This window comes from Sphaeroforma arctica, assembly GCF_001186125.1.
Source record: "Sphaeroforma arctica JP610 unplaced genomic scaffold supercont1.745, whole genome shotgun sequence".
NCBI classification, from domain to species: Eukaryota; class Ichthyosporea; order Ichthyophonida; genus Sphaeroforma; species Sphaeroforma arctica.
Window position 1 is genome coordinate 31,384 of NW_014039813.1, and position 12,859 is coordinate 44,242.

The 12,859-nt window shown below is 39.0% G+C and overlaps 2 protein-coding genes across 2 annotated transcripts in view; one reads left to right on the forward strand and one right to left on the reverse strand.

Annotated features, from left to right (window-relative positions):
- Positions 1-2,234: 2,234 nt before the first annotated feature.
- Positions 2,235-7,679, forward strand: SARC_08357 (hypothetical protein). Its single transcript, XM_014297674.1, has 8 exons — positions 2,235-2,327; positions 2,916-3,061; positions 3,875-4,068; positions 4,526-4,710; positions 5,241-5,555; positions 6,127-6,283; positions 6,637-6,925; positions 7,374-7,679. The coding sequence occupies exons 2-8, from the start codon at positions 2,944-2,946 to the stop codon at positions 7,571-7,573; spliced, it is 1,458 nt and encodes a 485-aa protein (XP_014153149.1). The 5' UTR covers positions 2,235-2,327; positions 2,916-2,943; the 3' UTR covers positions 7,574-7,679.
- A 1,113-nt stretch (positions 7,680-8,792) lies between these two features.
- SARC_08358 (hypothetical protein) overlaps positions 8,793-12,859 on the reverse strand; it is a gene marked incomplete at its 5' end in the record, with an annotated part of 5,115 nt that continues 1,048 nt past the window's right edge. Inside the window, 7 exons of the mRNA XM_014297675.1 lie at positions 8,793-9,263; positions 9,860-10,071; positions 10,578-10,803; positions 11,143-11,268; positions 11,686-11,792; positions 12,105-12,239; positions 12,618-12,787. Coding sequence (XP_014153150.1) covers positions 9,224-9,263; positions 9,860-10,071; positions 10,578-10,803; positions 11,143-11,268; positions 11,686-11,792; positions 12,105-12,239; positions 12,618-12,787 — 1,016 coding nt within the window. The remainder of the gene's footprint in view (positions 9,264-9,859; positions 10,072-10,577; positions 10,804-11,142; positions 11,269-11,685; positions 11,793-12,104; positions 12,240-12,617; positions 12,788-12,859) is intronic.

Consider the following 12,859-nt stretch of genomic DNA (forward strand, 5'->3'; position numbering starts at 1 on the left):
CATTATATTGTATGCATGCATGCATGTATGCATGCATGCATGTATGTATTAAGTATGTATGAATGTATGGTGTCTAATTGTTGAATAGGCATCCGAATTTAATGATGTTCTAAAGTCTAGAGTTCGAGCTGGTAATTTTTGACGAAATTGCATATTCACCTTCAGAAGCGGCCGCTCTAGCGAGAGGACCGAACTCGCCATCTTGTTGTTGCAAGTATTATTATCGACAATAGACCAGCTATAAGAGCGAAAATCTATAGCTACTAATCAATAGATACAGACGTTTGTTAGGTTTAAAGTCAGATATCGCGTCGCATTCTTGGACTCTCGCCCGTCTTATTTTCTATTTGTACGATAAATATGAAATGTATGTTTGTACTTTGGCTCTTTTTTTTTACTTTGGCTTTTTCTGTAGAGAATAGTACAGATCCGTTCTTATTGAGTACGAGGTTAGGGTTTAGGGTTTAGCAAATGCAGGTAAATCATAGCCTCCTAAATTGTACAGTATATATTATGCACAGACCAAGCAGCCAAGAACTTAGAAGCTTCCTGCGTAAGATTGATATCAATATTTTGTTAATACATTGTTTTGATCAATCAGAACAAACATAGCCTCCTAAATGATTTTATTTAGGAGGCTATGGAACAAACCTCGTAAATCCAAGAGAAGAGGCTAATAAATAAATCCGCCTCTTGCTCTTCTGAGTTCCCCTGTGTTTATGCGTAAATAGTAAAATAAACTTCGTGAATCAAAGCAGTGTCCACTGTGTAGATGGTTTTTCTGGTTCACCCCATTTCTTCTCGAAGATAAAAGAATCGATATGTTAGATCATAATAGCTACAAATTTCTGATTGTGAGGAGAAACCGATTCCTTGTTCTGTATGTCCCTCCCTAAAGGGGAAATGGTGTTTTGAAAGAAGGTTGTTTCGCATTAAGCGATTATTAAATATAATTTCGTTGCTTAAAAAGCCGACATATGCGGACAAAGAATATCTCAACATGTTTGAGGGTTGGGTCGATATTGACTAAAGTTGAAATTGACTAGAGATAATATTGGCTAGAGAGATATGTCACACATTGCGAGCTACTAGAAGAGAACGACAGGAAAGTGACTCCTACTATAGAGAATATAAAAAAAATTGTACCATAAAATGAATTTGATTATTTGCTTATCAGCTTTCGTATACCACGATGGTTGATTTGTTGGTTTCCACTTTTAAATCGATCAACGCTGGTTGATATTTCGTGAAGTGAGATATGAAGTCTATCAAATACTCTTTAAAAAAATCCTTCGGACGTAGTTCGAACTTCGATCCCCTATATTTTAGTCTTCTTCTCTAAAAGGCACGGAACTTGTAGGCTTGTTGTGTGTTTCCAAAGTGATATTTAATGACGGCCGATGAGAAAACAGAAATTGAGGGGCATAAATACTTAGATTCGTGTTATGATGTCATCATGCCGTGGTCTGTGGTGTCATGACTCATAACTGCCGTCACATTCGAATATATAAACAGATGCGTGTACATCTGAAAAAAAATACTTTTTTTTTGCTAAACAAAATCACTTTGAAAAATATGTAAATAAATACAATAATGTCAATCATAGCCTCCTATGTTCTTTTTAGGAGGCTATGTGTCAATACGTGATTTCATAATTACATAGTAATAATTACGCACCAAAAACAGCCAATAATAGGGCAAACTGGCACTCTCAAGAGCCGCAGAGTGTATATATTTCCAGAAATAAAAGCTTACAAAAAAATGCATAGGCAACAACTTTCTTACAAAGGATATTTTTTAATATTTATGAGGCCCTGAGGGAGGCCGACAGGTCTTTTTTTCGTTACAACGTTTTGTTTGAACGTTTATGCTATACTAACACCATCGAGAAATCGATTGGATGTCATCAATTTTACGTTAGGAAAAACGTATAAAGTTCAACCATTTCTTTTCTGTTCGCGTTAAAACGTTACTGTATTGGTGCATAATGAATTGACGTTTAGAGTCATTGGACTTTTTAGTGGAGAACTGGAGATCCTCGATTCCCCGACGAGGATGTAAATAAACACTCATTTGCCTTTTTAGGAAGCATCGCAGCTGACTATAAATACATAGTCGTCGCTTGTCCTCTGACTCGTCCGCTTCTAAAAAAGACAACAATAGTTAAAACTCGTTTTGTACCACCGAGGCCCTCCGAGGGGCATATAGACTACAGAAATGACTGGAGAATTCAAGTAAATAATCACACAGAAAGGAGCATACGTATTTCAAAGTATATATAAAGTCGCACCTGAAATAGTGGGAAGCAGATTTGGCACTCGTACAAGGTATCGGTATAGAAATAATTTGTATATACTGCTTGTTTACCTTTTGTCCTGTTGTGATGGACTTGTGAGACCTTCAGTTACTGTATAACGTTAGAACGTGTCGCACAACTTCAACCGTGTTTTTTTCTGTGAGCTTCTCCACTATAATGGAAAAGGGTTGACAAGCTAGTATTACGAATAGGAAACGCGCTTGATATAGCACCTCCCCAATTTGATATCATTGTATAGTGTGCCATAAACGTGTTTTCTCTGTGAACTTCTCCACTATAGAAGAGCAGACAAGCTAGTATTACGAATAGGAAACGCGCTTGATGTAGCACCTCCCCGATGTGATATCATTATATAGTGTGCCATCCGCGAACGCTAAATCACTCGACAGTAGCAGCAGCAACTCATATCTATTGCCTGCGCTTCTACACCAATATATGTGTCATATAAAATGGTACGGAGTCTTTGCCAATCGGTATTATAACGGGAATGTATACACGGGGTTGACAGGGGCGTTCGCCACCTCGTAAGTACGCGCTCGTTCAGACCTTCGCATCTACTAAAATCAACACCCCCCACTTTTTTCAATCGTAATTGCAGATATATCAACACTTCCAATCAATACATAATGCCTTTGTCGGACTCAGTGAAGAACCTTACCGGTAACGATGAGGCTACTCAACAGAAACGTATAGAAGCTTTAGCAGGACTCAATGTTCTGTTCTTAGCCATGCCCGGCTTGCCAGGTACGGAAACGCTTCGGTTCTTAAAATGAGAGTTTGAGGAGATGAAGTTGCCCTATCGATAGACTGTGGAGCTTATCCTATTTTGATCACGAGGACTACTAAGAATCGTTTGCTTTTGTTTTGTATATATTGGGTAGTCACTTCACCGGATTTACATTGTATTTTATGTGCACTCTAGTTGTGATATAATTGAATATGGGAATATATAGAAATACATATATATATATTCATGCAAAAACACACACCCATACGCGCACAAACATATACACACATACATACATACATATATATACCAATATATTTATACATTTGTATATATATACATAAATGTATGTATGCATACACACACATATACATATATATATATATACTCATATACATATATATGCATAAGTGAACATATATCAATTGTAAAAGGCTATGCATTTGTCCATGTATATTACACAAATATATATTTTTAATATATAATATATATCCGTAAATGATTATATATATATATATATAAACGAATATACATATGAATGTATTTATATATATATATATATAAATTTATATGTATATATATATATAATAAAAGAAAGTATATGTGAATGCATATATATATATATATATACGTATGGATATGAATATATGGACATATATTAATACTTATTACCTATTAGTTTTATTCAAAATTGATAAACACTCGGAGTATATTTGATAGTATATATTTCTATAATCTTGAACTATATCTGTTTGTTGTGAGAGAATACTGCTTATACGGGATTGCTAAATACTACAACTGCATGCACGTACTTGTCACCGCACATATAGGCATGTCGGCCTCCCTACTAGAGAAAAACAAGATGCTGGTAGAGACTGGTTGCAACATTTATGGAGTGTTCACCTCTAAGGAGGAGAAGCTATACAGTTTCCTGCAAGAGGGAGAGAGCAAGCTGTTCCCCAAGGAGCTGTTTGCGGATCTCGGAGGTGATGATATCTATGTGCAGGCGAAGAACGTGCGAAAGGTATATTCGTTGTCGAATTTAAGATTCGACGGACATGTTACTGTCTGCAATTCGCTTGACAAGTTATAGATATCCTTGGCGCTCGGTCGATATATATATATATATATGTACGCGTGGGCGTGGGTGTAAAAAATGCACAAGCTTCTCGAATTTACATGAGCTCGCTCTCACCCGTCCCGTTATTAGTGGCATGCTTTGAATATATAGCTTCCGTCTTTTAGCCGCGAATATGTTTGAGTGAATGATTTGCACCGTGAACCACTTCCGTCTTCCACTTTTCACACGCACATTGTGCACTTGCTTGACTTGCTTGTCACATGTCATGTAAAAGTATGTCCGATCCGCGTCACACAATCTAGAATTTTTTTGCATTTTATCCACTCCACATTCCTGGCAATCCGACATATGGTCATCCCTCTCACATTCATCGTCTATGTACATCCATCTCGCGACATAGGCGGCAGAAGAGTCTGGCGTGACATTCGACGCTGTCTTCTCCCCTTACGAAAACATGATGACCGTCGTTGGTGCGGTTGCTGAGGAGATGAACCTGCCTGGTAACCCCGTGGCCGCGTACACAACTGCGCGTCACAAGCACAACGCCCGTGAAGCTCTTAGAAAGGCCGGAATCGCCACCCCCGCGTAAGTGTGTGTACTCGATGGTAGCAATTCAACTTGCACAAGACCTTTGTATCCGCCCAAAACACCATATTTGACAAACACAGCAGCGCGCATGAAACTGTGCTCTAAGTGAAAGTCCGTATTTTTGCCACACGTTACGTAATTATGTTGATGTGCATTTATATATTTAATATATATATATAGTACATATTTTTTTACTAGATCCATTTTAATTTTAAATATATATATATATTCAAATTATTAAAAAATACTTATTTATATATATATATATTCATTGCAAATGTAAAAATATTCCGTATGCGTATTCTATCAATAAGGTGCCTTTAATATAGTGTAAAGACAGGCGCACGGAACCGGCATCACCAGATCTGCCTATATGATATTTTCAAAAAGAAATTCGATCTTTTCGTTCGAGGTAGTGTCTAGGATAATACTATTGGCTGGAATCACAAAATCCAGTCCCTGTTTATATTCATAAACATACTTCGAATTGGCTTCTATCTCATACACACACATACACTTTTACACAGCTCCGCGCTCGTCAAGAGCCCTGATGACGTTCCTGCTGCCGTAGCGGCGGTTGGCTTCCCCATGATTGTCAAGCCCATTGCCGGCGCTGGTTCTCAGGGTGTGTACATCGCACGTAACGAGAAGGAGGTTGAGCTCACCGTCGTGAAGCTGATCCAAGAGATTACTGGAAATGCGTTCCTGTCGTATAACCCTGGACTGGGCGGTGTGGATATTGTGTGTGAGGAGTACCTGGAGGGAGACGAGACCGATGTCGACTTCTTGTTGACGCCTGGAGGCAACAACGAGGTGGTGTACACCCGAATCTGTGATGATGGGTATGTGAATAATCACTGAAATGTATGCGTGGCTGTATTTTTTTTATCGAGTGTATGCACACGTGTTTGTATATTTTCTGAAGTATACTCACAGGATATAAGTGCGTATCACTTAATATTGTTTTTGCGTTAGTCGCCTTCTAAGCCGCATAATCGTATATTTACTATAACAAAGTACCTTTTACTATTATGCGCAATATCGTGGTTGGTTGTTTTGTGTATTCGTAATTTCACGATTTAAAGTGATCTCTGTGGAGTTGTGTACGGTATTGGGGGCTGGGCCGTAGAGTCGCACCGATGTACAAGTATCACACGTAGGAATTTGTTATATTTGCATGGATCGCCGAAGTCTGCCACTTACATCATCAGATTTGTGTGTGCACACTCATTCAGCGAGTATCAACCGTTTGCGAGCCGTATGTCGTGTATACTATCGGGCCTTGTGCTATTCTAGCTGTTGCAGACGATGGTTTACCTATAAGGCGTCATATTTTTCGCGAATTGAGTCACATTTTCTGTTGTATTTGTCGTATTTATAACATCTTTTCCTCGTTTTCCTCACATCGCACAGACCCACTGTCCCCCCATACTTCGTTGAGAATCGTGAGAACGCACCATCTAACCTGCCCGAAGATGCACAGAAGCAACTGAAGGAGTACGGAGAGAAGGTTCTGCGCGCATTTGGTTTCACAATCGGATGCTTCCATGTCGAGTGCATGTGGACTAAGGTGTGTATATCCATACATGTATTCACGTACACTATTTAGGGTATTCCCACGTCGAGTGCATTGGCTAGCATGTTTTGATGTGCATAAACGTATATACCCGAATATGCGGATCAATGTATGAAAATGAGTCATAGAAATATGTACCGTCTGCATTTGTCCACATGCACGTCACTTGTTCAAAATCTGCTCATAAAAAAAAGTATCCCAAGCAATACCTATAACAATTATAAGTGTCCATAGTTTGTGAGTGTTTATTCCATATATATTTTTGTTGTACGAGGTGCTTCGTGAGAAATATTTCATGAATGCTTACCACACGCACTGACAGCAATTTTTTTAAACCATTGCAACAGAGAGGACCTCGTCTGATCGAAGTCAACCCACGTATGGGCGGTGGACCCGTGCCGCAGTTCCACCAGGATGTGTACGGATGTGACATGTACATGAACTTCTTCTTGGCGTTGTGTAACATCCCCATCAACCCACCTGTGCCGGAAGAACCTCTATGTACACTGGTTAGTTACTGGATCGCTACACCCACCACCGGTACCTTGAACAGTCTGTCCTTCCTGGACGCCATCAAGGCCCACCCCAACTGTATCTCTGCGTCCGCGAATTTCCAGGCTGGCGCTTCACTTAAGGGTATGTGCTCATATATATATATATCGTATTTACGTATCTTATTGATCGTTGCCATGTTTGCGTTGCGAATTTATACGATGTATTTACAAGTTGTGCATCGAACCAACTCTTAAGTGATCGTGAGCTATTGTCACACTGATCCATCTTTTTTTCATTCCCTTTATCAACTTTAATTGACATTTCTAATTCCTCGTGTTGCTATTACCAACCGTCAGTCTTTTCAATTCACCCTTCTCATTCACTGAGGCATTCTACCTATTTATCTATGTACATCTACCTATCCATTTCCACCTTTTTTTCGTTCTATATCTATCTATGTAACCTATTCCAGCTTATTTTCGTTCTTCATCTACCTATCTATCCAATTCTTACCCGCGCTTCTTTCCATGCCAATTTTATCTCTATGATTTCTCACCTTTTCCTGTCTATCTGTTAAACTATTCATCAGGTGTGGATCGTTCCATCCCCGATGTCATCGGAGCCTTTATGCTCAAGTTCTCTGCCGAAGAGAAGCAGAGTGGTGTGGAGGAGGCTGAACGACTGGGTCTTTCGCTTGAATTTGACATTACACCCGCCGAGGCCCCCAGACGTGCCTCTCGACGTATGTCCCTACTGGAACCCCAGGATCTCGAAGAAGTTACCCACTAGTTATCGTGGCATTTATCCCAGCTCAGACCCTGGTTACATCGTTCGTGTAAAGTAAATAAAGTAAAACTGAAATATAGCTACAGTGTACAGTTTCATTGAATTTTGCATGCTCGTCTAATAATATTCAGTCTATCTAACCCAATTTTGATTCAATTGAGTTCTTTGATTGGTATGGATTGTCCTCTGACTTGCGCTGAAGCTAATTCATTACAATCTGTGATTCAATTCAATTCAATCAAATACTTCTATTTCATCGGGATATGTTCCAGTTGAATGCGATTCGGACCATAACAGATCATTCAACCATTCAACTCGAAGAAATCCAACTCGCGCCAAGTCAGTTCGACTGATCCAATCCAATCCAATCCACACTAAACTGCTAATCGATCCATTCTAATATGATCTAACCCATACTATTCCAATATAATCCATTATAATCTATTAAAATCCAATTTCATCCATTCTAATCCATTCTAGTCCAATTTAGTCTAATCTAATCAATCAATTGTAATCTAATTTAATCTAATTTAATCCGATACAATTCAATCCAATCCAATCCAATCTTATCCAATCCAATCCAATCCAATCCAATCGAATCTTATCCAATTCACTCTAATCTATTATAATCTAAACTAATCAATCCGTTCTAACATATTTTAATAAATAAAACATGATTCACGTATTGAATTGTATCGATTTCGATTGGAATGGATCAAATAGATCAGATTAGATTAGATTAGGATGATTAGATTAGATTAGTATGGATTCGATTAGATTAGATTATATATTGTATTAGATTAGATTAGATTAGATTGGATTAGATTAGTTTAGATTAAATTATTTCAATCCAATCCAATCCAATCCAATACAATCCTATCCAATCCAATCCAATATAATCCAATATAATCCTATTAAATACAATCCAAACTAATCCTATCCAACACAATCCAATCATACCCTATCCAATCCAATTCAATCTAAATCTAATCTAATTTAATCTAACCCATTCTAATATGTTTTAGTCTATTACATTCTATTCTCATCTTGTTTGATCAATTCATCATAATATAATCCAACCCAATCCAATCTAGTCTAATCTAACCCAATCTAAAATAAAATTTCATCTTATCCATTCAAATATAATCTAATCCATTCCAATCTAGTCTAATCATTTTGATCTATTGCAATCAAAATCGATCCAATTCAATACGTTGATCATATTTAATTTATTCATTTGTTTATTGTGGTCTTAAATTGAAAACATACTTGTAAAATCAGCACAATTCATTTCCCTGTTTACAATACAACACAATTTATAACATCTGAATTTCGAAACTCTCGGCCCGCTACCACCGTCACGACAAACTATGGATTCAACAGTATTCGCCTTCACTCCCTAGCCATTCTCAACTCTGTAGTAGAAAAAGAAGAAGTTCTACTACATATTGAAGTAAGGCTCTTCAGGGCCATCAATATCCCATGGACTGTGCAAACATATGGGTACATGGCCGCGTATGTAGAGCCGCATACCGTATACTTTTGTGCATATTTAATATTGCAAAAATGTGCGTTTTCGACCATGTCGTCAATAACGCAACCGTAAACCTTTATTCGTCCCGATTGTATTGTATCTGAATTTGCAAGATAATGTCAAGCCTCAGGCCACCATCCATGGAAGAATCGTTGAAACCTGCGGACGTGATACAAAGCATTAACAACTGCGTGTCGTAGACCAGAAAAATTAACCCAAGTTCCCGAAATTATACTCGAATCGGATTGCTACGGAAAAAAACAGGTTTTGAATAACATTATGTATTTTGCCGATCGTGTTTATACGCAAGAAATCTTGTACGTGGATTAAGTGAAGCCGATATAATAGATACTTATATTCACTATAAGTATATACGTACATATATTATACGTATATGTACATACGCTTGTACGCACATATGTAAGTAATATATATAATATGTACATATATCATATACATGGACATATATTATATACATGAACATATATTATATACATATACAACTTGAAAATGAAATTTCTTTCAGTGCTCGTGATACACGCAGTAAAGGAAAACTATTGGGCAACCTACTTACATCACAGTATACAGTGGAAATACGTCCTATCGACTTATGTACCACTCTGTGTATTGCTATATATGCAGCGACGTTCGTGCAATTTTATCCACACGTTCTTTTCTCCACAAACGTGCATGCATGTAGATGTAAATTAAGACTTTGCAAATTCGGCAAACACAAAGACGTGCACTCTACTTACACCAAAGACTCCTCTCCAGCAAATACTTTCTCAACGCCATCTCTCGGATAGCCATCACCCTGGTCTGCAACGAAGGTCTGAGCGCTCTTCAAGGCCAGTTTCTGTACCACGTCACTCGTGTCTTTGCCCACCCACAGATAGACTCGCCGCCTGCTGCCGAGCAGGAAACAGTCGTTGTGATCCAGGTCATCCTGGCAGAAGTCTTGCGATATCTGTTGTTGTAGAGATGGCGGAAGCGCATATTAACATACACTAATCCGTCCACTTGACATGCTTAGAAGTCATATCCGTATGGCCAAGCAACCGGAAAAGCCGACTCTGTTCTCGCATTGTTTGTACTAAGAACAAAGACACAATGAAACTACCAGTCCACAGTTCTGCTCACAGCGAAATAAACATCTCCATGTAAGCATATAAGCACCTCACTGACAGTAATAGGTACCGCACAGCTGAAGCACCGGACAGCCCTCTAGTGCCAGCACTGAGAACGTTCAGATAGCAGAGACTACTCAAAATGTTAGGTCTCGGAACGAAACGCATTTTGGGAGGGAGCTTCCCAAAGGTTACGTTTTGGGTCTGGAGTTGTCCATTTGTCAGAGTTTTCAAAGCTTTAAAAGAAAATGGAATCTTTGGTAACCTAACTTGTCTATATTCTTAATGTCCGATAAACTCATATACTATCGTATCCAAATTGAAACCGGCCACAAAACACACTCACCTCACTGACTACAAAGGACCCCGTACGGTTCGAGCATCGAAATAGCCTCTTCAGGTCATAGTCTGGTAGTACACCAGGCGCTGGTAGCAAGCATCGCATTGAACCAGCACTGTAGCGCACTAGGGCAGGAACGTCTGTATCTTTTGTCATAGAACGTCCATTATATGACAAAAGCCTCAGAAATGAGGGATGTTCTCCATTCTCCGGTGCCACTCGAATTACGTATCTGAAGTGGGGTTGATTAGATGACGGTTTGATGAGAAGGAAAAGTATGACCGACTGTGTCTCATACCTCTACATCGCTGTACACTTCATACTTTGTCGAACAAATGTGCCAATATACACACTTGATACCAATTTCTTGGCTAGCGAATATGTGCATATTCAAGAGATAGACACACAACAACAGAATGGCATACACCTGGCCATAGCAATTTGGCTGTTAACTCAATTCTTCATTGCAGATGTGTTAGTCGAACCAATTCCATCATATCAGTTGAAAATCATTTCAATAGTATTCATTCGACATAGTCAAATCCTAGTAATTCAGTAGTCAAAGACCTACCTAGATGTGGCATTTTCTGCATTGTCGTAAGCTCGAGATATGATGGTGCTCATGGTCATGGCTGTCTGGGCATCTGCGTCTCGAGTCTGACGGCCTATCCATACGTAAACTACTCCACCCGGCCTTCTGTGGGACAATATACGTATAATTGCTTATATTAAATAATACTTTTTTACTCACTAAACGAAATCAACCACCCCGTCTTTCAATAAACGTATCGTTCTATCAATACATAAAATTACTCGGCTGGAGGTGTAGCAACAAATGTAGGATTGTATTTATTATGTAGCACGATTTCGCGTATAAAAAGCACTTTGTCACTCTGTACTACCTCTTATGCAGTCGATGTACTATCTTCTATTGTATTATATAGAAAACGTACGATAAGCTCTCCGCGCTCCCACTGGAGTTTTCATCATTGAAAAGTATTTGTACGCTAAGTGTACACACTGCGTTCCACTCCGTCCGACACCTACCATTGCATACTGCTTCACTGCAGATTGTGGAGCTACCAGTAAAGCCCTATGAAAACATGTCACTTACTTCTCATGTGGGGCTACCAGGATGAAGCAGTAGGTCGAGTCCAAAACAGAGGCGCTGAGGGGTACCTCTACGGTACGCTGTGTGATGATCGATGACATCTGCCGCATCTGCAAAGTGTACAATGCAAACATAGGTATACGCGAATTTGAGTGTTGAGTATGTATATATGGCAAACGCTTTATGTATGGTAACCTTAATATACATAGATGTGATGCATGTATAGGCAATCGCTCAACGACATCTCCGGAAATAGAGCTCCCAAAAGCCGTTGTAAAAAAACCTTTACTTTCGCACAGCATTCCACAACTTTCTGAATTCAAATACCAATTTATACCCGACCCTATTTTCTGAATTCCACTATATGTACTTAACTCATCACCAGTCATTAAGAAGTGAAAATATCCCGAGCTGAAGCTTACTTGAAATAGACGCGCACGGCTATATTCGCATCCTGGGCTGTACGGGCCTCGATATATAATGCTTTTCCGCCGGAAATGCGAAAGAAATCTCTCTGTTTCCCGTTGTTGAAACATCCTGCGGATCTCGAGATCACACTGCAGAGAAACGATTGTATAGGAAACAGTCGATTATCAGTGTATGTGCTACACAGTGCATACCATAGAACCTTCTTCTATCTAGATCTTCTCGTACATCTATCCGCCTTCTCGAATGAATAATTGTGTAAGGCAAATGTTTCGGCTTGATCGTTAAATTTTCTTACCAGATGAAAAACACTATCGTGCATTGCATTTAGATAATTTACATTCCTTCCTGACCAAGTCCATGAGCGTTAGTGTAGCTGTGTAAATCTGGAATATAAATTGCGCGGTGCATCGTGTATTCACCCACTCGAATACATAAGACATAAGAAGTAATAGTTCCGACTTCATCTACCAATCTCTACACAAAATACACTGCATATGTGTATATACCTGGTACTTCTTCTTAACCAGATCCATCAGTTGCGGGGCGTGCTGAAGTGTAAATCTGGGCCACAAATTGGACGGTGCATCTCTACCGGTCCAGAAGTAAAGGATGGCCTCAAATTCATCTTCGGCTTCTTCATCTTCACTCTCGCTATCTTGTTCGTATTTGGCATTATCTGATATTCAGTGATAGGCGTGAAAATCCATATTTCAAAGAAATATATATACATCTATATACATCTATATAC

Bases quoted from the DNA above. Each gene is read 5' to 3' on its own strand.
- SARC_08357 (XM_014297674.1), top strand. From the start codon at position 2,944: ATGCCTTTGTCGGACTCAGTGAAGAACCTTACCGGTAACGATGAGGCT. The intron at 3,062-3,874 runs GTACGGAAACGC...CCGCACATATAG, and splicing joins AGCCATGCCCGGCTTGCCAG to GCATGTCGGCCTCCCTACTA. The intron at 6,926-7,373 runs GTATGTGCTCAT...ACTATTCATCAG, and splicing joins GGCTGGCGCTTCACTTAAGG to GTGTGGATCGTTCCATCCCC.